Here is a 26,555-nt window from a genome sequence, read left to right as displayed (position 1 = left end):
AGACTACATTTGAAAATAGTCTAGACCAAATATAACCTAAAACTGTAATGGATTATCAATGGTCTAAGGATAAAAACAAAATCCTTCTGAAATAAAGTCAAGTGTGACAGTAAAAGCAGAATTTTGGCCATTGACCTTACTGAATCACCATTATAATATTTTCAAATTTGAATTTAAAATTCTCTTAAATATTTTTAAGTTATTTTAGTGGCTTCATGGCAGAATACAAATAAATTCTGTTTGCCAGCACTTGAATGGGAACCCAGACCGTAACTCCTTACTGAAGGATGAAAATTTCTCTCATCTGTTTGCTAAGCTGTTTATCTTACTACTGTAATTTGTTTTCTCAATACCTTATTTTTCATGAATTTGGAATGACTACGGTACACCTCCATTTGCTTCATTTCCTCTTCACGTTCCTCTGTGCTCAGAGCTCCATTTGACTTCAACATCTGAATCTCCTCTTCCAAATCCCGGAGGCCACGCTCCATGGAAGAAATTTTTGAATCCTGAAAATTATTAGAAAAGACAGATAAAGATACACAATTAGATTATTTGTTAACATACCACTGGAGTAAAAAAAAAAAGGAAATAATTTGTTGGACATGTACCTGCCCTTGAAATTTACTCCTGAAGTTCCTACAGAAATCAGTTAACACCTCTTTACATAGCATCTGGCTGAGTGCTCAAGTACTCATTTTCCAATTTTTTTATACCTTTCAAGGAAAGCAAGTTTAGTACTGAAAGAAAATATGGCTAGGTGCAGGGATACAGTATATGATGAATAAATAAAGGAACATGAAAAAAGGTTGCCTTGTAATGCAAAGGCAGCATAAAACAGAGAAATTTAATTCTAATTGAATGAATAGCAAAATGTGACTGCAAGAATGGCAAAAAAATGGGGAGTTGGTACTAGTAATTTAAGTGGGGTCACAAACGGAGAACATAAAAAAGTACCATAAGCAAGGAAAAGATGCAACAATAGTTTTGAGAGGACAATCTAGTTTTGAGTGGATAAAGCAGTAGAGGATCCTTCAAGTATTCTGCCTCACATATACAACATATAAAACATTTCCATTCTTAAAAAATATGCATCTGCAAAAATAAAAAAGTCACTCTACCATTATCCTCACAGTTTTACAGGACAATCAGAGGTTTTCAATATACTTGGTTTACTGTTTCTTTAGAAGTTTCATGTGTCAGGAACAGCAAGAACAGATTCATATAGCACACATAGCTTCATACATACTCATGAACATGGATATGTATTTATGCATTGTAATCTCTTGAAGTGGTGTATTTTTTCTATTTCATTTCTCTAAAATATTTTGTCTTTCCTGAAATACAGGTACAATTTGAAACTATCCTCCATTCTTTCATAGGCCAATCTGTCATAATTTTTTTGTGTCTGATAATCAAAGCACAGGTGAAAAAAAAGCATGAAAGATTTTCACATGTACGTTTTCATTCATGAGAAGATTTTTCTAAAGGACCATTATGAAGATCTAGTCAGATCTCCTGCTTAATTTTTGATGCTTAAGTTAAAGTTGGTAAAGTGAACTTTTGCAACAAAAAATTAGAGAGATAGTAAGGTGAAGTGATATGTTGTAATTTACAACAGGATTTTGTTTTAGCACTCACATGATTTCCCAGAAATGCTGGCGTTTCTCTTTTGATAGTGAAGATGGCTTATTGTTACCAGATGTCCAATTAGTTTTCATTACTATGGACCACAAAGATGACTAATAAAAGGAAGACAGTAAATGAAAGGCTCCAGAGTAGAAAGATGGGAAATTACTATGGAAAATATTGAGATGGAATGGAAAGAATTGAAAGAGAAAAGAAGAAGGAAAATAAAAGAAAAAGGCACAGATAAAGAAGGAGGGAGAAAAGGGGGATACAAAAATGGAAGACAATAGTTTGCAAAGAGAGTTTCCAATTTTTTAACTGCATTTGTCCAAACCCTGTCTGATGTACTTTATGGCCCAATACAATAGGAAATATGATTGCATAGAGCTGTGTAAACCACACATTCTACTTGTGGCTCCTGAGCTTTTGGCAAATTGCCATTGTTCCATTAGATACTTGAGTTAATGGTTTAAGAATTCAATCACAAATTCATCTAGAAAAGTTAGGTTTACAATGACATACAGACATCTTCCTAGCTATATAACCCGTTCTTTAAGTGGGTTTTGAATTTGCAAATTGCTAACTTTGTTGACATGCAGAATGCAAAGCAGTATTTCAAATGTTGATACTGTAAAAAGAAAATAACCCACATCATCACAAAAACCTACTAATCCATCATTCCCATCCTTGTAATACAATGGACTCTCGATTAACTGAAAGAAATCCGTATATGCTGCTCCAGGCAGGCAGAAAGCAGGTTTCTACTGTATCACAAAGCAGCTCTGTCTATTCACTGATCAATAATAAAAAATAAAATAATAATAGATAATAAAATAGTATAAAATAAATACAGTTATTTTAAATTAGAAGACTGACAGAAGTATATAGTATTTGGTAGAGTCACCTCTCATATGAATACCCATGTTCCAGAGAACAAACCCTATGGCTCCCTATATGCAATCATTTACCTTCATCTCAATAACGGTTTGCAGAGCCTTTGTCTTGGCTGTGTCAGGAGCATTTTCAAATCGACGATGGATCTCCTGTACCAGCAGAAAAGAAAACAAGAGTTATCCTAATAGCATTTTGTCCCACTTACCAAATACAAACAAAATTACTGTAAGCTTCTCTTTCTAATACATAGCATAATTCAGTGCTCCTTTCTGATGTTACCAGTTCATACATTTTGTTTTATCATTTCTCATATCAAAGAAAGGGTAGGTGAAAGTTCATTCAACAGAATCACAGCCTCAGCTAAAAAGGTACAACAGCAACTGCATCTTTGACTACCTACTTACTCAAAATCAACTGTTGAATTGACTGCTGAGTCTAGTAAACCCCCCTATCACCTGCCTGCTAAACTAATCTAAACTATTACTAGTTTCTCATGGAAGACATCCACATAATTTATTTGACTAGATGCTTACTGAAAACAATAATGCTGTGGTTTCTGTTTCAACAAGCTGTAGGGTGCAGCTGCGTTGATAACTCTCTTCTTCCAACTTATTTACCCCAGAGTAGCAACATTTAATTATGCATCACGAAAATCTTTCTCCACTGGGCCTTGAACGTAGCTGGAAGTATATGACTGGATAGCACATTGCTCTAGAAGCTCAGAGTACACAGACAGGAGGACACAAAAGTCCACGTGGTATTTCTGTTGACAAGAATTCACAGAACGAGCATGCTTCAAACTGCTTGCTAAGCAATAAAATGATAGAAAGCTGAAACAACTTGTTCTACCATATAACATTGTTGGTTTGAAACCAACAAGTGGGAATACAGGAGAAACAATACAGTATCTATTCCACTTTTTCATTATTTGTGTTAGAATAGTATTGTCCTTATACCACACACTAATGTTAAATGTAGAAATGTGAATACTGTTAGAATGTTAATATTATATGACATAAAAATACTTTGGTGTCCATAGAGTATGAACTGTGGTATCAGTTAATCTAACAACAAATTGTATATGTGCACACACACACAGCTTAGCCACCCACTCCCCTCAAACACCTAAAAGACAAACCCCAAAAGCCATCCACAAACTTGTATTTTCTATGGACATGGTGAAGAGACAACATTTTGTATGGTAGTCATACATGCAACTGGCTCCATAAGATTAATAATTTGAATGAGACTTGTAAGATTGTTAAGTGTCTTTACATAGCTGTGAAGTAAGCAAGATAGAAACGTGCAGTGATATGACAAGGGCCACAAGAAGAATTTTGCGTAAATTTGGCACAAGGCCATTTGCATAAATTGATGTCTGTGAATGGTAATAATAAGAAAATCCAGTAGAAGGTTTGTCTGTCTTTAAATACTGTACTTGTGTATTTCCTTAGAAGCTCTTTTTACAAGTATGTTCACAGTGTAGTGGGGTATTTTCTGGAAAAACAAAACAAACCAAAACAAAACCAAAAAACAAACCTCTTGAAAAAAATAAACCAGAAAACTCCTCTACATATATTTGTTTCTCCCATAGTCAATAGACAACTTGAGAGCCTCTGGTCATGTATCAACTGACACCAAAGTGGACCAATACCATTATTACTCTTCTACTTAGCTGTACCTGCATTCACATAATGGATTTACTCAAATCTAAACAGTCTAGCCAGACTTTTCTTCTGGCCCAAGATGTCCTCTATCAGCCTGTAACGTACATGCCCAAAGAAAGGGTAGTATGCATTCCTCTCTGCTATTTCTCTCAACTGATGTCCGAAGCACAGCATAATCAGTAATTTCTCATCACCAGCCCTCCACACTGTTCGTCTCTAGCACTCTTCCACTTTTCCATCTGCCTACAGGGTTAGGAGCATGCTTCTTTTTGTCTACAGTTAAACAGATACAGCTTCTACCTATTCAACAGGTTTTAAATCAAGTGAGGCAGCCACTTTATCTTTAATATGCTGATGTTAAATCTAAGGAGGGGAACATACTACACTGAGATGCTTTTTCGGGGGGGTTGATCATAGGGTGATCTGAAGACTGCAGGCATTATCTCTGGGATCATCTCCTTAGTAGAGCTGTAAGCTTTTTTGAAGCAAAGAGCAGTCAGCCCAACGAACTGAATCTTTTTCTACTGTTTCCTGTGCCCACACTCAAAAGAAGAAAAAAGAAGCTGTCAGGATACAGGGTGTCATCAGTACAAGCTGGACCAACATCGTCATGTCACTTTTATTACCTACTCCATCCTCGGCATTTTTCTTGAGACACATCAATGAAACTACTTTTCTAGTCGGTCTCCACCACTTACTATTCAAGTTGCCACCTCTTCAGAGGTAATATTTTAGAGATTCATTAGGTTATGCTGCTATACCTGCTTAGAAGAGAAGCTCATCATGAAACTGAATTTGCTTTAAAAATGTCATTTCAACTAAGCATAGGACAGTCTGCCACATACTCTGCCCATAAGAAACTCAGAGCTTATCTTACTACCCCCAATCAAGAATCAGAGACAAAACTCATAGCACTACATATTGCTTTAATAAGAATAAGTTATGATGAGCTTCTAACAGTCAAGACCAGCCTAAGTATTTAGAAATATCATGGGGAGCAGATCCAACACCCTCCACCTGTTTCTCAGTACCTGTCCAGGTACCAGGACCTGTCATGAAAAAACCCTGTTCTTCAGTGTCCTTGGTCTTCCTCCATAGGGAATAATCTCGGCTGCCTTCCTTAAGGTAGCTGTAGTATATTTTCCCTGTTTCCACCTCAGACAGCTCTAATGTGTTTGAGTCAAGAATTGCACCATAATTCCAAGATATTGTAGCTGTCAGTCCTTCTCATGAGCTCTGGATAGTGCGAGTTTCTGTCTTGTCACTGGCACAATGTTATTACAGACACCTTTTCAATATCTTAGCAGGTATGACTGTAGCCAGACTGAAGCCTTCAGAAATTTTCAAAGGATGCTTTTGTACAACTCAAGTGACAAGAATGGCTTCCTCCTGAAAAATCTCCGTGACTGAAGTTTGCAGAGTGGACGCTAGGGACTGCATTCATGCATTCACCAAACAGTGTATTTCTGGAGAGGCATCCAGATCCTTTATTGCTCTGGAAGAGCAGGCCTGTATCTATTTGGCTGAAGTGAACAGCACTGCTTGGAGTGATCCATTGTGCAAGTACACAAACATCTGAATAAGAAAGAAATGTGACTTCTGACTATCCCTCTCAAGAGGCTTATACATGCCTCACATCCTCCAGCCCCTTCTGAGAATTCTCAAGTCTTTTCCTGAGATTCCCAGGCTGAGAGGAAGCAAGAGGGTAAGACACACACTGTGCTTTTGTAAACTCATGTGTGGCACATAAAGTGAGGTGGTATTTGAGAACACTCGTTGCATCACACTTTCTGAAGTGATGCTTTTGTACTTCAGCAAAAGAAATGTCCTACTTCTATCATCTTGAGTAATTCCACTGTGATTTGGATGACATGACCTGCTGAAAAACAACACCTCGCACCTCTCGATTACATAGTAAAGACTTAATTTTGGCAACACGCCTACAATTCTAAAGAGCCTGAGAACGGGGCCACAGGCAGGCCGAACCTCCCTAGAACAGGTTTAAGTGTGGCTGCCGAAGGAAGTTTGTGCACAGGTATCCTTAATTGTGAAATACAGGTTACATACTTATGTTTCAGTGGCAGAATAGAGAAATATTAATATACCATCTCTGATGTATTCAGAATCTGTTGTGGACACACACCACCACAGATGAATGAAAACATTTTCATCTTCAAAACAAGACTTTGCACAATAATTAAAAGCATAGGGCCACACACAGATATCAGGATCAGAAAAACACAAAACTAATCCTTCATTCCTAGCAAGTTATCCATTCTGATAAAGTAATAAAGCCTTATTCCTTTGTTCTACTTTTATACAGAAAGGACTTTCACATGTAACTGATACTGTTCCATAACAGACTAGTAAACTTCAACACCTTCTTACCTTTGAATGCAACTTAAATTATTATAACAAGGGATGGCTCTTATATATATGTTCTGTGTTTTTAATGTTTTATATGTTCAATGATTCCTTTCTTTTAAAAAAATATAACAGAAAGGGAGAAGAAGCTACTTGTTCCCAAGTTTTGTGCAACAAGCAATGCTTTTCACTGTTAATTATTATTACTATTAAAAATACACACCGTATTTCAGTTTAGCCAGTGGGAACTTCTAGCCACCATGTATCAGCACAACATTGCCAAGAATATTGAAGAATGCTCTATTATGCAATTTCTGTTCAAAGTTTCATGTTTAATACCCCATTATCACAAGCTAGTAGAGTTTCTACAATTCTTTCACATAAACAAGAAAAGCTTTAAGTGGAGGGACACCTTATCACCCGTTTGGCAATAGTGCTACCACTACAGGTATACCGTGTCCACTTTGTGTGTCTACAATTTAAAAATAATATTCCTATATTGAAGGGAGTTCAAAACAACGACTGCAGGAGCATAATTTTTCTTTAGAAAAAATATCAAAACAAAAATTATTGTGCAAATTGATCACAACTTTAAAGTACCTTCACAGGCAACAAAAATTAAAAAAGGGGTTGTTCTGTCCAAAAAGCATTGATTCAGTAACTGGAAACTCAAGGTTAAAAATAGTCAGAAGTTTTAGACAGTGTAGCCACCTTAACCAGAGTTGGGGGTGGTATTTCATCACTACCAATTTTTAATTAAGAATAGCTATTTTCCTTAAAAAAAAAAATCTACTTCAAAAGATAGAAACTAAAAGTGTGCATCATATTACCTTACATCTGCCAAGTAGGTCTGCAAGGTAGCACAGTACCCCTATGAGAAACAACACTGTAATTTTTCTGGTCAGCATAATGCATAATTACATAGAACAGCTCATCAGACATACTAAGAACATTGAATATGTAAAGAATAGCTGTGATCAAGTGATTTTAATACACCATAAAGAATGACAAATTCTGTGGTTTTTTTCCTTGACCAAGAAATGCCAAAATAATTGAAAATTATAGAATATAGTTTAGAATTGAAGGAGTCCTCAATACTGAGCAGTATCAGCACTATGTCTTTAAAATATTAATAAATTACACACATGTGCATAATAGTGGAGGAAGGAATGTAATCAGATCCTTTTCTTCCTTCATAACCTGGCCATACCATTCATTGTTATTCCCTTTGTTACTCCTGCCTCTGATTTTGCATGGTATTTGGAAAAAATGGGAAGGTGCACTTTTAAGCAATGACATTTTTATAGTGGAGTAGGCTGTATGCTTAAAAATACAGCAACTTCTCTTTCAGTAGCACCACAAGATAAGCACTTTCCAAAGCAAAAAAGGACATGCCTTCCATTTCCTGCAGAACCTACATAATCAGACAGCACGTATCACATAGAGAATAAGGAAAATATGCTCTTTCATACATTAATTTCTTTTTTAAAAAATTGACAAAAAAATATCATGTGCAATTAAAAACACAGCTGTAATTCTGACTTTTTTTATCTTAACTGGCCTACCCATGTCTTTACATGATCAAATATGATGTTCTGTGCAGGATCTTTGCATCATTCAGTGGACTGGATAGTTTTAGTTAACTAAAAAATATTTGGTTTCGTTCTCCAACATGTAATTCAGGCCTTACTGTCATTCTTTTAAAAAGTGACACATAAGACATTCCAAAGGGCAATGGCATTAAAAAAATGCAAAATGTATAAAGAATAAATTATGCATGCTCTCAAGTTGCAATAGCCCAATTTCTCAAATTTTGTTCTACGAAAGCTCTACGTGTTTTAAAAGTACTTCTAGACAGATCGAGTGTTTCTAATAAAGACACAACTATTTAAATTATCTTGATTTAAATCACTTCTCCCTGCTATCCTCTTCTGAAAGGTCAAAAGAATGAAGCAGCAGCAGAAAAAGCAAAAACTTAATTTTTTTTAATTCATCAGAAAGATGTCCCCTAGTATGATGGTAGTAAGAGTTCCAGTTACTGAATCAATCCATCTACTTCAGCAAAAAAAAATTCGCTCTAAAAGTGTGTCTTATTTATGTTGCAAAATCTTAGAATTGGACAAAAGTGTTCTTTGAGATAACTCTAATTGCTCCAATTAAAATTTCTAAATCCTTCTCTATGCCTGGAGCAGAAAAGGGTAAGAATTTTAACACACACATGGAAAAAGAAGTTCTTTGCAAAACTTGTCACAGTTAATTAAAGTCTGCTTAGATAAGGCAAACAACCTTTCTCTTCACTGGGCATTGTTCAGCAGTGCTCCAATGGTATGCCTACATAGCACATCCATCCTTTCTCACTAAGCTCCTTGCTGCTGCTCTTTAAACGTCACATTATCAAGTTTGATAATCTAAAGCTAAGTCAAGTATACTTATGTTATAGCCTAGTGTGCCTGCTCGCTGCTCTGACAGACATCTACCCTAAGTGGAGACGTAATAGAGTGCTCGCAGAAAATTGGTGTTACTTCCTAGAATAAAGTGAGCACTGTTCAGTTCAAAATAGCTACAAACAGGGATCAGTTCTTGTAATAAGGCCATACTAGATAACTGTAGTACAGTTCACAAACAGGACTTTGTGCAGTTGCCATTCCAACAAACACTGAAAATGAAAAGAAATAATAGCTTTTTCTGCCATAGCCTCTTTCCTTAAGTTCATTGTAAATGAGTGCCCTTATGAATGACTCATTTCAGTGACTGCTTTACATACAAACCTACCCTTTATTTGTTAAGCACTATATCCCTAACTCCTTAATTCAGTTTTGCACTCAGTTGTATTAAAAATCCACCTTGTTTGAATGGGCCCAATTATTAAAAAAAAAAAAATAAAAAAATCAAAACTGTAATTTACTACCAAACACAGTTTTTTGTGTCACAAAGTGCAAAGCTACTGTTGTTTTCCTTGTTGCACACCACAGTAACATGCAAACCTTGAACCTAGAACTGACTCCTGAAGAAACCTTCTACATAAAGAGGCACCTTTCTGTTTCCAAGTAAAGGGCTGTAGTCAGCCATCTGTCCCAGACCTGGATTCACAGTTCAGGGAATAACCGTCTAATTTTTGTCTATCAAATCAAATGACTGTTTCATTCTTTATGATGAACTATGTTGCCATTCTATTACACTGATATTTCAATGAACACCTCACTCCACATTCAGTACCTGCTTAGCCTTAAAGTTCGAGCCAACCACTCTCTTTTCCCAGGAGAATGCTATGGCTACACCATCACAGTTTGACTTAAAGGGAGACTTGGTTTTGGCCTCTTGCTGAAAGTACTGACAACAGCCACATACAGCCCATCACAAGTCACTTGCAGGACTTATATATCCTTCATTATAAATATGTGGTAAAACTGTTATGAAGGAAGAACTAGCACTGTGCATGCCTTCTACTGCACCTATTCAGGAAAAGTCAATGGTTAGGGCGATGTATATTATCAGGACTCTGAATATATGTTATACAAGGCATGATGGGATTGATGGCTTCACAGGTATATTGGGTAGATACCAATAAGCACACTGGCCAATGAAAAGAATAGAATACATTTGGGAATTTCTCCTCATACATCCTCCTTAGTTATGATTTGAGACATCAAAGGATATCCCTACCTGAGCAGGAGAAATGCAGTGATATGTCAGTATATCCTGGAGACTCCAATTAATAAATGCCATAGCACCGCTGTGAACAAAGACGTATTTGGCTTGCAGATAGCAACCCAGAGACAAACAGGTCATCAGATTAACTACTGTTGTAAAGTCTGTGCTGATATCCCTTGTGAAGGAGTAAGAAAATGGGACAACACTGCTAAAGTTATTTGGCAAATATCTGACAATAATACACAATGAGCAGTTTCTTTTTGTTCCCCCCTGGGTAGAACTAATATGGATAGTTTTGGTTTTATCCTTTCTTCTAGGCAGATGAGAAATTTGGCCTAAACCTTTTTCTCTAAAAACTCTCAAGAAGTTACCTCTTTACTGACTGTGACACCAGAAGTATATGATTTCAGTTCTTTCTTCAGATATACATTCCTAAAGACAGAGAGCAATAAACAATTCAGAAGAGAAAGGTTTAACCAAGTTGGTGTAATGACGTTGGACTGTCCTTACAAATCATAGTTTGCCCAAAGTACTCCAAGTGTCTAGAACACCAAATGTAGATACAATCACATCATATTCTGCCACAAGTTGCATCGATATTTGGTGTATCTATTACCCTGTGTAGCTGAGAAAAAACATGTTTCTATTCAGTGCATCCAGCATTTGGGGCGGGGGGGTAGCAAAAGCAAGGAGGTTGTCAAAAAGAGCACAGCAAGCTTCGTTATCTTTAGAGCTACTGTCACTGCCATCACTGATAATTCTACAACAGGTGAGTCTGGAACAAAGAGGTGGCAGTTAACGTAACTTGGGAGCTATTCTGGAAGCTGTAGTCCAGCTGCTGGATTTCATCAAGTATTTCTTGCTGGTATGATAATAATCTTGTTTCTGAAAGTTAAGTCTAGAATACCAACAATAATATGAATAATTTTCACTAAGACTTAAGAAGGGGTATTCAAAATAGCAGCCATCTTTTTATAAGCTATGAAGCTTAGGTTTGTTTTCTAGGGTAGAGGAATGTGACACAGCCACAGTCATCTGCAGAAGTCAGAGCATCCAGATCCATGTCTGCGTTCAGATGTTCAATGAGACATTTAATTTTTCATTTATTTTGTGTTAATCAGAGACTGTCCTCTGCATCAGTGAGTTGCCAAATACATCCTATGCTGGATACAGGATCTTTCCTATGAACTTCTATGGAAAGATTGCTTGAGTTCCCCAGAATTCATAACATTTGGGAAAAGCCCAAGAGAATCAAATTGCTTACAGAGATACCTCTCACTATCTGCAGAAGAATCCATTTAATAACCTGGATATGGGAGACTGAGACAGTGCTCAGGGAGATGATCAAAGATATACAGTATCTTCTGTATGAAGTACAATTAAGTAGCATTGGCCTTTCCAGCCTGGAAAAAGACAGAACTTGGAAGGGATATGACAGATCTAAAATTGTGAGTGGCACACAGTTTTGGTAGCGATCACCCATTCACTCTGTCTTCCAGTGCAAGAGCAAGAGGCTGTCAATGAAGCTACTGGGAGACAGGTTCAAACCCAGAAGAAATGAGGCAGGTTCTTCCTGCAACAGAGAGTAGGCCTGTAGCACTTACCAAATGATGCTACGGCTGCAAAAGTTTACACAGGCTCAAGAAGACACTGACCATGTACTCAGATGGCAGATCCATGGAGGATACTAAACTGACAAGTCACAAAAAGTTCAAGAAAACCCTCATCTGTAAATAGTTGGGAAGATGCTGCACAGCATTACAGAGAAGTATCATGTTTGCTTTGTTCTTACCCTTTCCTGGGTGTCTGCATATGGCCATTATGTGAATGACCTGAAGCAGTACAGCTATTCCTTCATTATGATCTTATCAGAACCGCAAGTCCAGACTTTCTAAGAATTTCTTTTCCCTAGGAAATTAGTGCAATCTTTAGTACAATCGCAGTAACTGCCATAGCTGAAGAAATCAAAGAATTCACATTTAATTTTCAAGGTCAGACTGCTGGCCGCTGCACCTGCACTGCCTGTCTGAAAAACCATCTGATGACCTTGAGTCTCAACATCATGCTTCGAATTACATGTAAGCTTCAAAGTTGAAAAATGGAGGGAAACCTTTTTGCTTCAAGATGCAGATCTTTATTGTTATTCCCAGCAGAGATTCTTACCAGGAGTCTAACACACTTGTAAAATCAGAAACAGTACTAGTGGATTCTGACATCTAAGAACTTGCTTTAGTTCTGAGTGGATGGTCAACACTGCTATTAAAAGTTTTTCTCAGCTTTTCGAATGTGTTAGAACATGAAGTATAAACGCTAACCTTCTATGCACATGCAAATCCCTTTGAGTTACTAATGCTTCCCTTAACAGCAGTATTTAAAGAAGAGTTTAGCATGCCTTTCCAGATACTGGGAATGCTAGACATAGAATCATCAAGCAAGTAGATTGATTTCTTCAAGGCAGCTCAAAAATTCCATAGTTAGTATCTGGGGTAGCAACGGGCTAAAATAACCTAAGACAATGGAAATATAGATAAACACATAATAGAAGATTAGCTGAGGAGGGTGATGCAGATAAACCTAAGAGGTTCTGCACAGAGCCAGCTTCCAAGTGTGGAACAGTGATAGCAACTCTGAACCAGATCCTGCAGAGCAGAGCAACTTGGTGCTCAGGAAGTCAGATGCAGTCAGCTACAGTTCAGCAACATCCCCTGATTTTCTCCACCTTTCTGGAGCCCCAAGCATGAGACCTGAGTTTCATGCAGACAAGCCTGAGTTCAGTTAGCTCAGTCTAGCTCAGAGCTCAAGGACAACACACTAACAAAACCCTTTCTAATGTGACCCAGTTCCATAAGGAGATGATTTGGCATCTCTGCACATGGCACCATGTTTCCAAGGCTACTAGGGTGCTCAGCTTCAAGGCTGGATCCAACACCGTATCAATAGCTTGAGCTACAAATTACAGTATACCCAGCTTACCCTTCTCAATGTATTAGAGCTGGGTATGCAGCAGGAGTAATTAGTTTTAAGAGTTAGATAAACAGCATTTGCACAGTAAGTCATCTCAACCTTCCCCAAGAAACCTTTTACCATAAAGGCTAGGATTTAAATGATTGATGATTTCCAGATATGTGTGAATGAAGCAAGAATTCTTATCTCTCAACATCTACTCATTAGTAGCAGAAACAAAACGTAACTGCATTCCTAAAAAATTACACAGCTCCTGCCAGCTTTTCATTTGTGTTGCTGGACTTAAAGCAGAAACAAATGGAAGCCATTTGGGGCTCTTCCTGAAATAGATACAAGAATTGGAACAGAATTATCATTGGTTGCTAAATAAAGGAAAAACTGTAGTGTAGAAACTCTGGAATCATATTATCTTCACTCCAGATACTCAAGAGATTACTGCTCTAAAAAAATAAATCTGGCCTAAATCTGGCTCAGAAATGCAATGGGCTCTAGCTTTCTTATATAAATGCTTGAAAGAGCACAAGTACAATGGGTCAGGCCATGGAAAACATATGAATAAGAGGTATTAAGAAGTATTTATTTGCTGCAAACACTCATCTCAAAAACCTCTGTGCCAGACCTTGCTTCCCTGGCTTCTTAGAGAGGGGGCTTAAATCTTGTGTATGCATTAGGCTTTCAAAAAAATGCTGAACCACAAAGTAGACATACAAGGCCCAAAACAGGTCATTAGATTCACACACACATATTACACACACATGTATAGCTATCAATTAATGCATTCAATCTACAGGTACGTGTAAAATAACCTTTACAGAAAATCTTATCATTAGTGAATACATGCATATACATACACACCTGTATATGTACACAACACATGCTGAATTACTAGCCTTTAAGAAGTTAATATTAGAATACTTTAGGAGGCTGGTTGACAAGAGCAAAATGCATTTAACAATATCAAGAAATTTAATGACACTGGCTACACAACAACTCATTTTCCTTTATTTTTCTAAGATACTTATATGAAGCCCGTATTTTATTATCATTAGTTTAGGATGATAAATAGTGAAGAATGCCTGTCATTGTACTCCTCTAAAGGTGTAATACAGATGTAACAACAGTTTTTCTTTTCTGTTTTCAGAGGGATGGGGGGAAGGGGTTACTATCTTTGCAGCAGTGTCCCTTTAAGTAATCTTTTTTTTGGCTGTGCATCCAGGGCAGCTAATAGTTTTATCAAATACCCTTCACAGCAAGACGACTGTTTCCATGGAAACTGTAGAGCAATCATCCATTACTCCTGCAAAGATTTCTCTCAGCGCTCTCCTAAATACAGGTAGCTACTTTCTTTCAAAGTAAAATAGAACGGAAGAATGAATTTTACAGCCTGTGTGACAACTCACCTCCAGAGCTTCATATGGAGACTACGGGGAAAGTGGGGCCTAAAGCACAAAACCCCGAAAGCACATGCAAGGAAGCCACAAAGAAGTTTTAAAACAGAGACAAATTCTGTCAAGTCTGCAATGTAAAATACAGGTTATATAGAGGATGGAAGATTCTTTCCTCACAGCTGTGAAATGGAGAGGAGACAGAGAAGAGCTTAAGATTGGAGATGAACCCAGAGCTTTGTCACTTACCTCTCTCAGCATGTTGTTTTCTTTTTCCTTCTGTTCGAGAAGGCTCTCCAAGTGGTGCACGTGCATCTCTGCCTCAGCCAACCGTCTTGTTCGCTCATGATCTTCCTCAGTGGCTTTTGCTGACAGACCTTTACTCTGCAGCATCTCCAGCAGCTTTTTGATGGACTCATCACGTGCATTTAAGGTCTGTTTCTGTGTCTCAATACGCAGTTCCATCTCTTCTAAGGTTTTACGTAGCAGGAAGAGTTCCTTGGCCTGGCGTTCGTGCTCTGCATGAAGTCGTTGGAAGTTTTCCTCTGTCAGCTCTGCCACAAAGGGCTCACTGGTTCTAGCGTTGCTGTCCTGCTGGAACAGCTGGTTCAGGTCCCGCTGGATCCGAAGCTCATCTTGGAGAGCCTGGATAGTCATCTGCATATGCTAAAAGAATAAATAAAGAAAATCAGAGAATTCCCTCCACTGGAGAAATAAAGAGAACAGTATGAGCCATGTCAGTCCTCCTGAACTACCAACCAAGAGGAAACTGCAACACTGACAGACAAACATTGTTTTCTGAAAGCAGAATTGAGGTGGAACTGAGTTATACTACAGAAATCTCACATCCCTCCTTCTATGCCTGGTAGAGGTTGCTTAACAATACAAACCTCTTACTCAGGTGACTCTCCCACTTCCACCAACTTGAGTGAGCCACTATTTCAAATGGGAAAAGGTCAGTAGGCATTTGTCAGTAAGCTGAGAGCTTAAAATATTTTTTTCCATATAGAAATACCCTATAGAAGAATTCTGCATAAGAACTCCTAGAATAAATAGAATTACTATCTTGACAAAGCAGAGAGACACATGACTACTAGAATTGACATACCATCTAATAAAATGTAATCAGCCATGAAGGCTCCCAAGGTCTTCAGTACTATCACTGCACATAGCACAGATTTCCCAGTTGACTTAGAGAAGAAACTTCAGCATATCAGAAAGAACTACAACTATAGAAAACTGGATACATGCTGACTGCAGAGAAGGGTCACATCATACAATTTTATGCATGAGGATTTCAGTACAGAACAGAAATTACCACCTTACAAAGAGGAATGTGAAGTCAATCAAATGATCAGCAGTAATTTATGGCTGTGCAAGACAATACATGCTGTCTCAAGGACTCTGAATACAGTAGGTTAATATAGTGGGATAATATAGGAGAAGCACAGTTTGCCTAGCAAAAATCCTCACTTCATATTTAGATAAACATTCGTTTTCTTCTCTGCAAGACAGAAATATTAAGACAATAACAGAGAAGTACTAACACACTGAAAAAAGATCTGATTACCTAGGATAAGATAAACATCGAGTGATACATCTCTACTCCCTTAAGAGTGGCAGACATGCTTACAATTTGGTCTGAATGTGAACAAGTCAGATGGACTGATCCCTGGGGTCTACCTTTATATTACAAAACTCAGTGTCTGCAACATAGCTACTTCCAGTATTCACTAGGACTAAATTACTAGTTAGTATTAGTTATAATCTATTATCAAGCTTGATGCAGGAGACACACTGTTAAGGTCTATACTGTAAAGATGGTACCAAATTAATAAGTTTGACATAAATCCAAGTACTTCATTTTACTCAAATATTTGTGAAAAGAGGAGATGTAAAAAGATCTGGGTTTAAATATTGCTTCAAGAATATATTTATCACAATTCTTATGTAAAATTCCTTGGAGAACTGTGTTTTCCCTGAAATAAAAGGATATTTTATCCTGTCATTTCCTTTCCTGTCTGGAAATGTTCCTGGGCAACTGGCTCTAGGTAGCCCTGCTTGAACAGGGAGCTTGGACCAGCTGACCTCCAGTGGTCTCTTCCAACCTCAATCATCCTGTGATTCTATGAAAAGACAACAGACAGAAGATAGTATTGGCAGCACAGTTACCTACCTTTAACCTGTTTTAGAAACATCAACGGTTAGTTTGGTTGTATAGAAAGGTGCATAAAGGCAGTCCAAACCCATTTTCTTTACAAAGGTCAGTACTTTAGACTGAGTACTTCCCCTCCTTTTGTGTTCTGGCCTAAGAAGAGCTTTTCAAAACTAAAGGTGCTGTTTCACAATCAGCTCATCTGAGACCACACTACCACTAAAAGGAACAGTCCATGTCTCTGTATAAGAGAAGAAAAGAAACATCTCAGGGGAATCAATATGGATTTCAAAAATATTTTTAGAAATAACTTTTTTTTTAATTATAGATTTCAATTTTCATTTATTGTCATTTCTCCAAACCACAGTCAAAATGAGAATGTCAGACAACCTCCAAGCCTTAAAACTGAGGCACTACCACACATGCCAGCATTCACATAGGCAATCGAAACTACTATGTCTGTTCAACTAATGTATGTTGCTCAAGCTGTAAAAGAAAACCCACTGCATTCATGAAAAGGTTTGCTTCATCTGTACCTATAGCAATAAAGTCAGTAGGACTACAACAGCAGTAGTGAGAGAATATCCTTAAATTTCGTTAAACTTTAAAAATAACCTCACTGGATAGAACTTCACAATTCCACACACGAGTTAATTCATTTGTATGTGAGAAGCCCTACTTATCCACAGCCCAGCTGTGTGTTGTTCCTCCAGCTAATGAACAAATTCCCACATGCTTCCACCTGCCTCTCCACATACCGCCACTTCAGCATTTCCTTTCTCCCAGGCGAGAAAAGAGCTGCTTCTGAACAACCACATATCTACTAAATGAAATTACTTCCTCTATTCAGTGTTGTCTCAGACTCAAACTTGGGGTATTTATAAACATCAATGGACTAAATCACCACAACCAAACTCCCACATTTTTACCATTTGATCTGCTGTGAAATCTCATTTCAGGTTACATATGCAAAAACTGTGTCTCAGACCCACAGAAATTATCTCCCCCAAAGTTGGAAAAGCCTCCATGCAACTTTAGGGTCAAAGAACCAAAATCTATTATATGATTCAGTAACATGATATTAAAAAAAATTAATACCAGTGACAAACAGTATTTATTGGTATCCATCAGTCTGTTAAGTAAGGACAAAAGTTTGGAACACTTGACATGAATGGTCAGCAACTGCGTTGAATTCAGTTTCCCATGAAAAATGAAGAGGTGGGGCAAGAGGAAGGGTTAGTACCAAGCTTATGAATTACTGTCACTGTTTCTGAATTGCTCAGCTGAGAATAAACTTCATTATGTGTAAGATAACTGGAAAATACGCCATAGAAAATTATTCTATGCTTTTGACACCCACTCCTTGCCAACATGCAAGATGTATGCAAAATGGGTTCTTTTCTCTGCTTTCCAAAAATTTTTTATGATTTTCAGAATAATGGCATAATACCCTTTATTAATTGGCATCATAAATAAACTACTTTTTCAGTTAACATAGCTCGTCTTCTACATAATTTCAAAGAAAACATCTTTTTCCCTCTGAAGGAGCAGGCAAGTCTTACTAGCTTCTCATCTATTTCTCAGACTTCACTTTTAAATCAGTGACTATCCCAGAAAGGCAAAATATTTTCGAAGTTCACGCATTAGTATCCACTGATGCTTAATTCTATTTCTACGACCTGACTAGAGACCTCAATCAAACTTGAAAAATACTGCTGAAATTGTCTTATCTAGAAATAAAAAAGTTAAAATACTTTTAACACCACTGAGCTTGGTTACATCATACTGTGCTGAGTAAGTACCAATCATGCTTTTCTTAAACAGTTTAATAAAGGTAACAATTAAAGTCAAAGCAATTACGTTGAAGCTGTAGTTTGCTTGAAGCTTATTGCTCTTATTTCAGACCTTGAGGATTCCCTGTTTTTTCAAGTAACGAAAATTGGTCTTTAAGCCCCACTACAAATTATAACTACACCTGCAAATCACAAAGATACTTTTGTGAGCACAGTTCTCTAGTAAGTCTCTTGTTGGTTATGCCCAATGTACTTTTCTCTTGACAGAGCTAAGCCCCTTCAGGCCCACCTCAAGTGTAAATCCTAAAAGGGCAAGGTGCAAACGAAAGCTCTTACCAGGTGTTCCTCTGCCTATATTACTTCCATGGAGAAACTTAAAAGTTTGTTAACCAGGCTCTACGCAGGGACAGAGTTTGCCTTTCATCCAGCAGCACAAAATTTACATCTCTAAGTAGCAGAACATGATTCAATCTTCGCCTCCACCTAACAGGATTCAAATTCACATTTCCCACACCTTGGCAGATTGGTTAGATGAGTTTCCAACCTACAGTATGACCACAGCCGATGATATAGAAGTTCCTTATATTTGGTTCACAAAGCAGTCCTGTTATTGCACTCTCAGAATAATGCAGCGTACCTATTGCTATACTGGCGAGTCTGAGAACCTTGCTGCAGGCAGCTCTTTTCATCTCTCCCTGTTGAAGCTTTTCCATTTTGCATGAAATATTTAAAAATTCAGTAGGCCTGACAGAAAATACTAAAGAGAGCACAGCTTCTTATTCTAATTGGTAGAAAACATAAGAATAGAAAGACCTGAATAGCAATACTTCCAATTAACCTAAATGTTTATCACCTTACCATTCCAAAGGAAGTGGGGGATGTGTATTGTAACATACTCAGACAGAAAAAGGAATTTAATTGATACGCTACAGCCGAGACCTGTATTCTAACCCTACATTTTAGATCAAAAGGAGGCAGCCATTGCTACTAGCATGATTTTGAAAGAAAGGATTAAATTGTGACATGCTTTTTAAAGAAAGGATTTCCACACTCATCTTTGCAAGACAGAGCTTGACCTACCAAGCTACGGTGTTTAAGATTCCAATACACTTTTGTCCATTTTGGTTGCCTGGTTTAGGCTATTCACACTGCAGATACTGTCTTTGTAATTACTACAATCAGATACATAACTCATCCCATGCTATATTCAAGAAGTCTAAATGCCTAAATTAAAACTGTGGTTTCCGCAACACAGGCGAGGCACCTAGGCACTGAACACTTCTGTAGTTAAGTTCTCCTTAATCTCCTGGATTTAAATTCTAAATAGGTTAACCAGGGAAGTTACTGTAATTTTTGGAATAGCAAGAAAAAATTCAGTAAGTTCAAGAGATGCCTGCCAACAATCAGCAAAAAGGAAGAGAAGAACCTACTCTTTCCCATCAACGAGGGAAAACATAACATGCAATTATACAACACTGTGTCACAGAAACGTGTCACGAGGCAGGAAGCATTATTACATTCTGCAAAACTCAAGGACTTAAAATTCTCTTACACTGGGAAAACACTGAAGACTCTCATATTCATGAGCAAGAGAATATAGGGTGATGGAAAGGATGGGGAGAAAAAGAGAGGTCCTACTAGAATACTTAGTGGTGTGTTAGAAAAGCTTCAACCTGGGAGATAAAGGTTCAAACTCTTACTCATCATCTTCATACATCCCAAATGAGGCTCTAGTCAGTACGCAATAAGCTGTTCTTGGGTGGATCTCTAACAAGATATTCTTACAGAAGGGACTGAGAGAGATTCTGCTTTATGCAAATATCTGAATGACTGACTGGAATTTAAACCTACATCTCTCACATCCCAGTGTCATAAAGAGAAGATGAATCTTGGCTCAAGGTCTTTGTCTGAATTAGCCAAGAGACCCCTTAGCATCTCCCACACTCTAGTGAGCATCCCTGACCAAGTCTATTTCCTCCTCAGGGGTTGAGCTCATCTCACTCTTCTCTAATTTTTAATTAGAAATTCCACTCCGCAGGGAAGAAATTTTTTCCTAACAAAAGTTTTGCTGAAATCAGCATATGCAATAAAAGTTTCTTATAAAAATATTGACAAACTTAGCTACTGAAAACTTCCTGATTACTTCTACTGTTAACCCACAAGACCAGTACATCCTGTACTGAATGACAGCTTTATGATGTACATGTATTTGGCAGTTTTCTGCAAATCTGCTCAGTGATCAAGATGTTCTTCATGCAGAAAACAGTAAGTGCTTGGAAAGACATAGCACAGGTTTGCATTTTTTATTACATATCACATATTTCTGTATTTGTTTTTCAGTATCCAACACAGGGACAAAGAAAAAATAAAAAAGAGACAGATGTAACTTGTTAATTGACCAAAAACTAGGTGTCTAAAGATGCCAGTTTACAGCTAATCTCTTATTCAGCCAACTATTTTTACAGCTGGGAAAAAGAGACAAGCTTTCAGCTACAAAAGCCCTTCCAGGTCTGAAATAGATGTACTTGTAGAACCTACAAACACTGCCTTACTTTTGTCTTTAGATCATCATGACTACTATACTACTACTTTGGAAGAAAAGATATAATAATTACAATGTATTTTACTTCAGAAGGACAATTCAGTAAGGTCTACCCTCAAATGTACATCACCAGAAAATGACAGAATTTAAAGATGCTTTTGTTGCCAGCAAATCCACATGCACAATCACAAACTTTTGCATTATGACGATTCTTCTCATGTTCTTTACAATGAAAGCATTTCAAACGTTTTTAAGAGAATGAACCACATTCAGCTCAAAAGAGATCACATGCCAAATGCCAGAATAGGATTTGGTCACTATGGGAAATCATTCTCTCCCATTCTCAAAGAGTTAATGTTTTGGCGGCATTTCTGGGAAATAGATTCTGCTGAATGCACCGCAGAAGCAAAGGCCTGGCTGTCTGAGGGAGTCCCTGCTGACATTCAGCTGCAGCCCACGCAAAGAAACTGAAAAAAGGGCTAATGTCAGGTGTCCAGCAGGGCTGTAATGAAACAGAACTTGCTGATTCCAGAAATGCTACATATTCCCTGTAAGATGGATCAGAGGCTTCAAACCCCTTATTTAAATGGAAACGAATAGGTGATTTTTATAATGTTTAGCTTAGATACAAGTTACAGCTATGATTTTAATAGGATTTAATTTGTGAGAGTCAAAGAAAGAGACTTGTATTTTAAAGACAACCATACATTGTATTATCTCTGAGACAGCAGAAGGGCAAGATGGTAAAAAAATGCTATAGATAAAGAGCTTAAGTTGTCAGTAATACATTTTTCAGCTGAACTAGACTTGCACAAAATGACTCATTTGGTTTAAGGGGGCAGTGTGCAACAGCATAATTCCTTCACCCCTGTCTGTACAAAAAAAACCAAACCCCAAAACCACAAGCAAACCAACAGGAATGAATTTAAACTCCTAAAGTAAGCAGATTAGAAACAACCTAATAAACCTGTAGCCACAGAAGAACCAAAACTGCAATGCAATCACCTTGCACTAAGTGTACAGGTACATCCATTAAAAAGGCTGCAAGGTAAAACAGAATAAATGCAATACACCAGTTATTCAGTGGTAGAGGCCCACGTGAAAGATTTTACCTATGGTAAATATGAAGCAGCTTATCTTACAAAGAAAAAAGGTAAGCTATTTCTATTTTCAATGGATAAAGCACGTATATGGGCAGTTTCTATAGAATACCTGATGCACAGTAAAAACATAACTTATTCTGAAGAAATTTATGCACATACCTATGTGACATAAATAAAAATTCTGATTAAGCATAGGCAAACCTAGTAAACTTCTGAAAAACATCAGTTTACGTGTCAGGTTTTGAACTATGAATATAATTCTGACAGTTCTCTGGCTTCCTAAGAGAGTTTGAGCTCTGTGGCAGATATCAGAAATGGTCTAGTAGGCAACAGAATTCAAAGAAAAATTATTTCTAAAGTCATACCAGTTAGTCCCAGCTACCATGTGTTTAAATTTCCAAAGGTACATCTACATTAGTTTAGTGTGCCTCAGAAGCTTCTTCTCATGCAAATCTTCCCAGCATCTATATTTCACATGCTTCGAGGGTCAGCATGCTATGATCCTGGAGTGAAGAAACTGGATTCTTTCAAGTGCCCCTAATCTTTCTTGAGAACAAGTATTTTGGGATTAGGGCAAATTTTTAGAATTTCTCATTGGAATTGACAATTTCCATACCGATTTTAACCTCTATTTTCCGCTAGGCTGTCCAAATTGGGTCAGCATTATACTACTTAAATACCATGTTTTATTTGTATACAAACATGAGCTTTGATTATTTGTTCTTATGCTGCTAAAGAAACAGGAGTCCTTAATTCTTTACAGTTTCTGTCTCCCCTGTCTGGCAAGCACAAACTTCTTTTGTCACAAACTGTGTTGATAAAATGGATCCTCATGTAAGTGGTTTCTTGGGAAAAAAAAAAAAAGCCAACACACAAACACTAGACTGATCTATATTCAGGCTAGCCATGATAGAACTTGTAGAATTTGATCATACGCCATTTTGCATGTGTATACAACACACCCAATTTCATCCATGGTATAGATTACTTCTAAACGTCGCATCCGTGGAATAGGTGCTTAAGTGCCAAATTCAGCTTTTGTGAACCTCTCTTCCCATAAAAATAATTAGAAATTATTATGGTACTTAAGGGAAGGAGAATTTTAACATTTACATGTCTAACATCTACAATGTCTAATATTTTCAAATTAATAGCATCTATATAAAACATGACTCATTTTGTTAATAGATTAGGACCTCTTCTGCAAAAAGAGATTCTTATTAGTCACCTTTATTAGGGAGGTCAGCAAATATATCTTTCCATTAGCCGATGCAAGAATCAATCCAAGATAAAAGGTGCTCTGCTACACAGCCTTTGATCTTGTGTTCAGTATTTTCCAAGATGTGAGCGTACACCAACACTATGCTCTAAAAAGGAAAAATAGCTAATGATTTATAATGAAAGATTACTACACGAAAAAAATCGATGCACAAGAAAGCTGTTGACTACTTTATTCACATCACCCTTCCCTTGCGAGCCCCCTACCCTCTACCCCCAAAATTTATATCTTCTTCTATACTAGTTGGTTTGGAGAGATTACAATATAAATCTCAATACACACATGCACAGGTCCCACAAGTATTCTGAATAACTGCATCTGAATCCTACACCTCTCATGTAACAGTATAAAATACGAAGTAGGTCTGATCTTTAAAGCTTTTTGAATACTTGAAGCTTGGGACTGTTGAGGACTGAAGAAACAATTACAAGGTAGGCTGTGATACATAAATTGGTAATATTTAAAAGAATTGGTTTTAATACAAAACAGTGAGCTTTTCAACTTCTGCTTGCCCACAGCAATACAATACTTTGTTCTTCCTGTCAATGTGGAACGCAGCGTAGTGGCATCCTTCACCTGCAAGCAACAGCGGAAGATCTCATGAGCTACCCGATGCTTGAAGACTATGGATTGATGACCACAGCAGTAAGTGTTCTTTCCAAATTTGTGCCTCCAGAAATTGAGTTACTGTCCAGATAAGATATCAAGAGCCCAATATTCGGCTGCTCAGCTGAAGAAATTAAATACTTGCTAGCCCTATCAGACTGAACTATTAAACCTGGACAGTGGCTCACAAGCAATCTGAAAACACTGAAATTAACTGGGGTTTTGTTTGTTGGCTTTTTAAAGACATCTTCTTGAGCAACAAAAGCATCGGGTAACCAGATATGGCCATAAATGTGAGAAGACTGCACAAAGGACTTGATCCTGTCAAATAATAGAACACGTGACATTCAGGGTCTCATAAGCAACATATGGCTGTACTGTGACCATGGAAAGTTCTTGCCAATGGAGTCTTTGCACAATGTTCAACCAAGATAGGGAGATAACTATCAGCAAAAACTAGCTCCTGCCTCTCAACGGCACAGACCATGTGTAGAATGAGGCTTTGCCAGCCTGTTTATAGTTTTCCTTGTGCTGATTAGATGGTAACCTTGCGAGGCAAAAGTCATCTTAGGGACATCACTACAGACTACAGAGGTCCTGTGTGCCCAACACCTCATCCTACTGTTTCACAATAAGATGAGACCAATTTGGCTATGTTATGGTAATACTTTCAATTCTTGCTTTACTTGTTCATAGTCTCTCCAATATGCCTTCCTAACTGCTATTCTATCCCATACATAACTGTAAGCATTGCATCTTCTCACATTTGTCATATCAATTCTTCAGGGAAAGTAAAACAAGTTTCCTGGAAAAGCATTTGCCTGTGGTTTTCTTGTTTTAAACCACAATAAGGAACAACTGCAGACTTTCATACTCAGTTGGTCCAAAATCCAAAAGGCCTAAAATGATAGCTGAAACAACAGTAGGATCCAGGTACATCATCAGCCACTGTAGATGAGTACAATTTGTGCACTGCTACATCCAGAGAAAAAAACCAAAACAAAACAAACCCCAAAACTCATTCCTTGCCCTTTCTTGAAGTAAAGAAGTATGGGCTTTTTTACAGTTATCAGTGCACAGCACTCAGCCACAATGGCAGCAATCATTTTAAGTCTATCTTGCAAGATTAGGGCTTGAAGTTCTCACAAGCAAGTCAAGTTCTTGCCAAATGGAAGATATGCATCCCTTCCATCTTCATAACTTTTTTCATTTTCTTTGAAATGCAAGGAGGAAGAAAACAGAAATTCATTTTTAACAAAATTTACAATTGCACCAACCATCAGTGAGACTTAACTAAGCCTTTTCAACCTGTGGCTTTTTGACATGACACGTTATCTTCTCAGCTCTCTGCCATGAAGCATTGGCAACACTCACAAAGGAACAGACTTGAAAATGTTTGGGTTTTTTTCTGGATACATCAAGTCTCTTATGCTGAGTATAGTTTTGGGAAGACAGGCAGTTCAAATGCGTTACTGGAATTTCAGGATAAATTTAGAATATGGCTGCAGTAAACACTGTCCCTGTGAAAGAACATATTAAAAAAAAAATCTCATCAAAATGTTCTGGCACTTACTCTCATGTGGAAATGACAGCAGCACCTTTGACAGCAAAGCAGAACACAGCACATTACACTAATTTCTAAAGGAGCATTCTGTGACCTTTAAGAGGCAACACAATACCCCCTTGAGGATGTTCAAGAGATAAGTGACAGAAAAGCATGAAGAGGAACTTGGTTAGCTCTTGAAATGATGAGGACTAGCACAACCTACCTGAGTAGGAGGCATTCAAATTTCTGCTAGATGTACCATGATAGTGATAGATGCTAGGCTCACATGCTGCTTTGGAAGTACAAAGTCGAGGATTTTCATTATGAAAACCTTTACTGGATCCTAGAATGTGATGAAGATACCTAAACAGAAAAGTTTTTCCACAGAAGAGCGGTTCTTCCCTGCAGACATCTTTCCGCTAGGTACTAGAATTTTCAAAGCAAGAGGCAATTCCCTCTGGCAGCAGTGCTCAGTCATCCAACACTCAAGCCATCAGATGCAGTAAGTTGGGTTCTCAGTATGCATCAGAAATGCATCTGATCAGCATGTGAATCAGAGAAGCTAAAATGGGTATCTGCAACAGGACTGACAGCTAGAACAACTTTTGTCAGTGAAAAGCTTTAATACTGTCTTGTCTAACCTTGCACATCACTCTACGGATCAAGGGAATAGATAGAAGCACATAAAGGAGATCTGAGTTCATTGTAATAAATATAAAACTATCTAATACAGAATAGTCTTGCATTGCCCATAGATCAAAATGGAAAGTTGGTATAGACTGTGCTGGTAAAATCATTTATGGTAAACCTCTCACTGAATGAATACTTGCTCTTAATAAATCTTTTCAGGAACTACTTACTCATGAATCATTACTACATGGTCATTCAAGCAGTATGTCATGCTGTTAGGCTTCTTGCAGAGCAATGACTGAACTGCCTTGCTTCTTTATATACCAGACTGAGAATACATAACTGTT

The 26,555-nt window shown here is 37.6% G+C and overlaps 1 protein-coding gene across 12 annotated transcripts in view; it reads right to left on the bottom strand.

The window, feature by feature from the left end:
- ERC1 (ELKS/RAB6-interacting/CAST family member 1) overlaps positions 1–26,555 on the bottom strand; it is a 305,364-nt gene that overhangs the window by 221,473 nt on the left and 57,336 nt on the right. For all 12 annotated transcript variants that reach the window (XM_069807691.1, XM_069807694.1, XM_069807693.1 and 9 more), the window contains exons 3-5: positions 14,804–15,220; positions 2,598–2,672; positions 354–509 (exon numbers count right to left, since the gene is read on the bottom strand). In XM_069807691.1, coding sequence (XP_069663792.1) covers positions 354–509; positions 2,598–2,672; positions 14,804–15,220 — 648 coding nt within the window. The remainder of the gene's footprint in view (positions 1–353; positions 510–2,597; positions 2,673–14,803; positions 15,221–26,555) is intronic.

This window comes from Haliaeetus albicilla, chromosome 19 (genome assembly GCF_947461875.1).
Source record: "Haliaeetus albicilla chromosome 19, bHalAlb1.1, whole genome shotgun sequence".
Taxonomy (NCBI): Eukaryota; Metazoa; Chordata; class Aves; order Accipitriformes; family Accipitridae; genus Haliaeetus; species Haliaeetus albicilla.
Note: the sequence above shows the minus strand (reverse complement) of the source record. Positions and strands in the feature narration are given on the sequence as shown.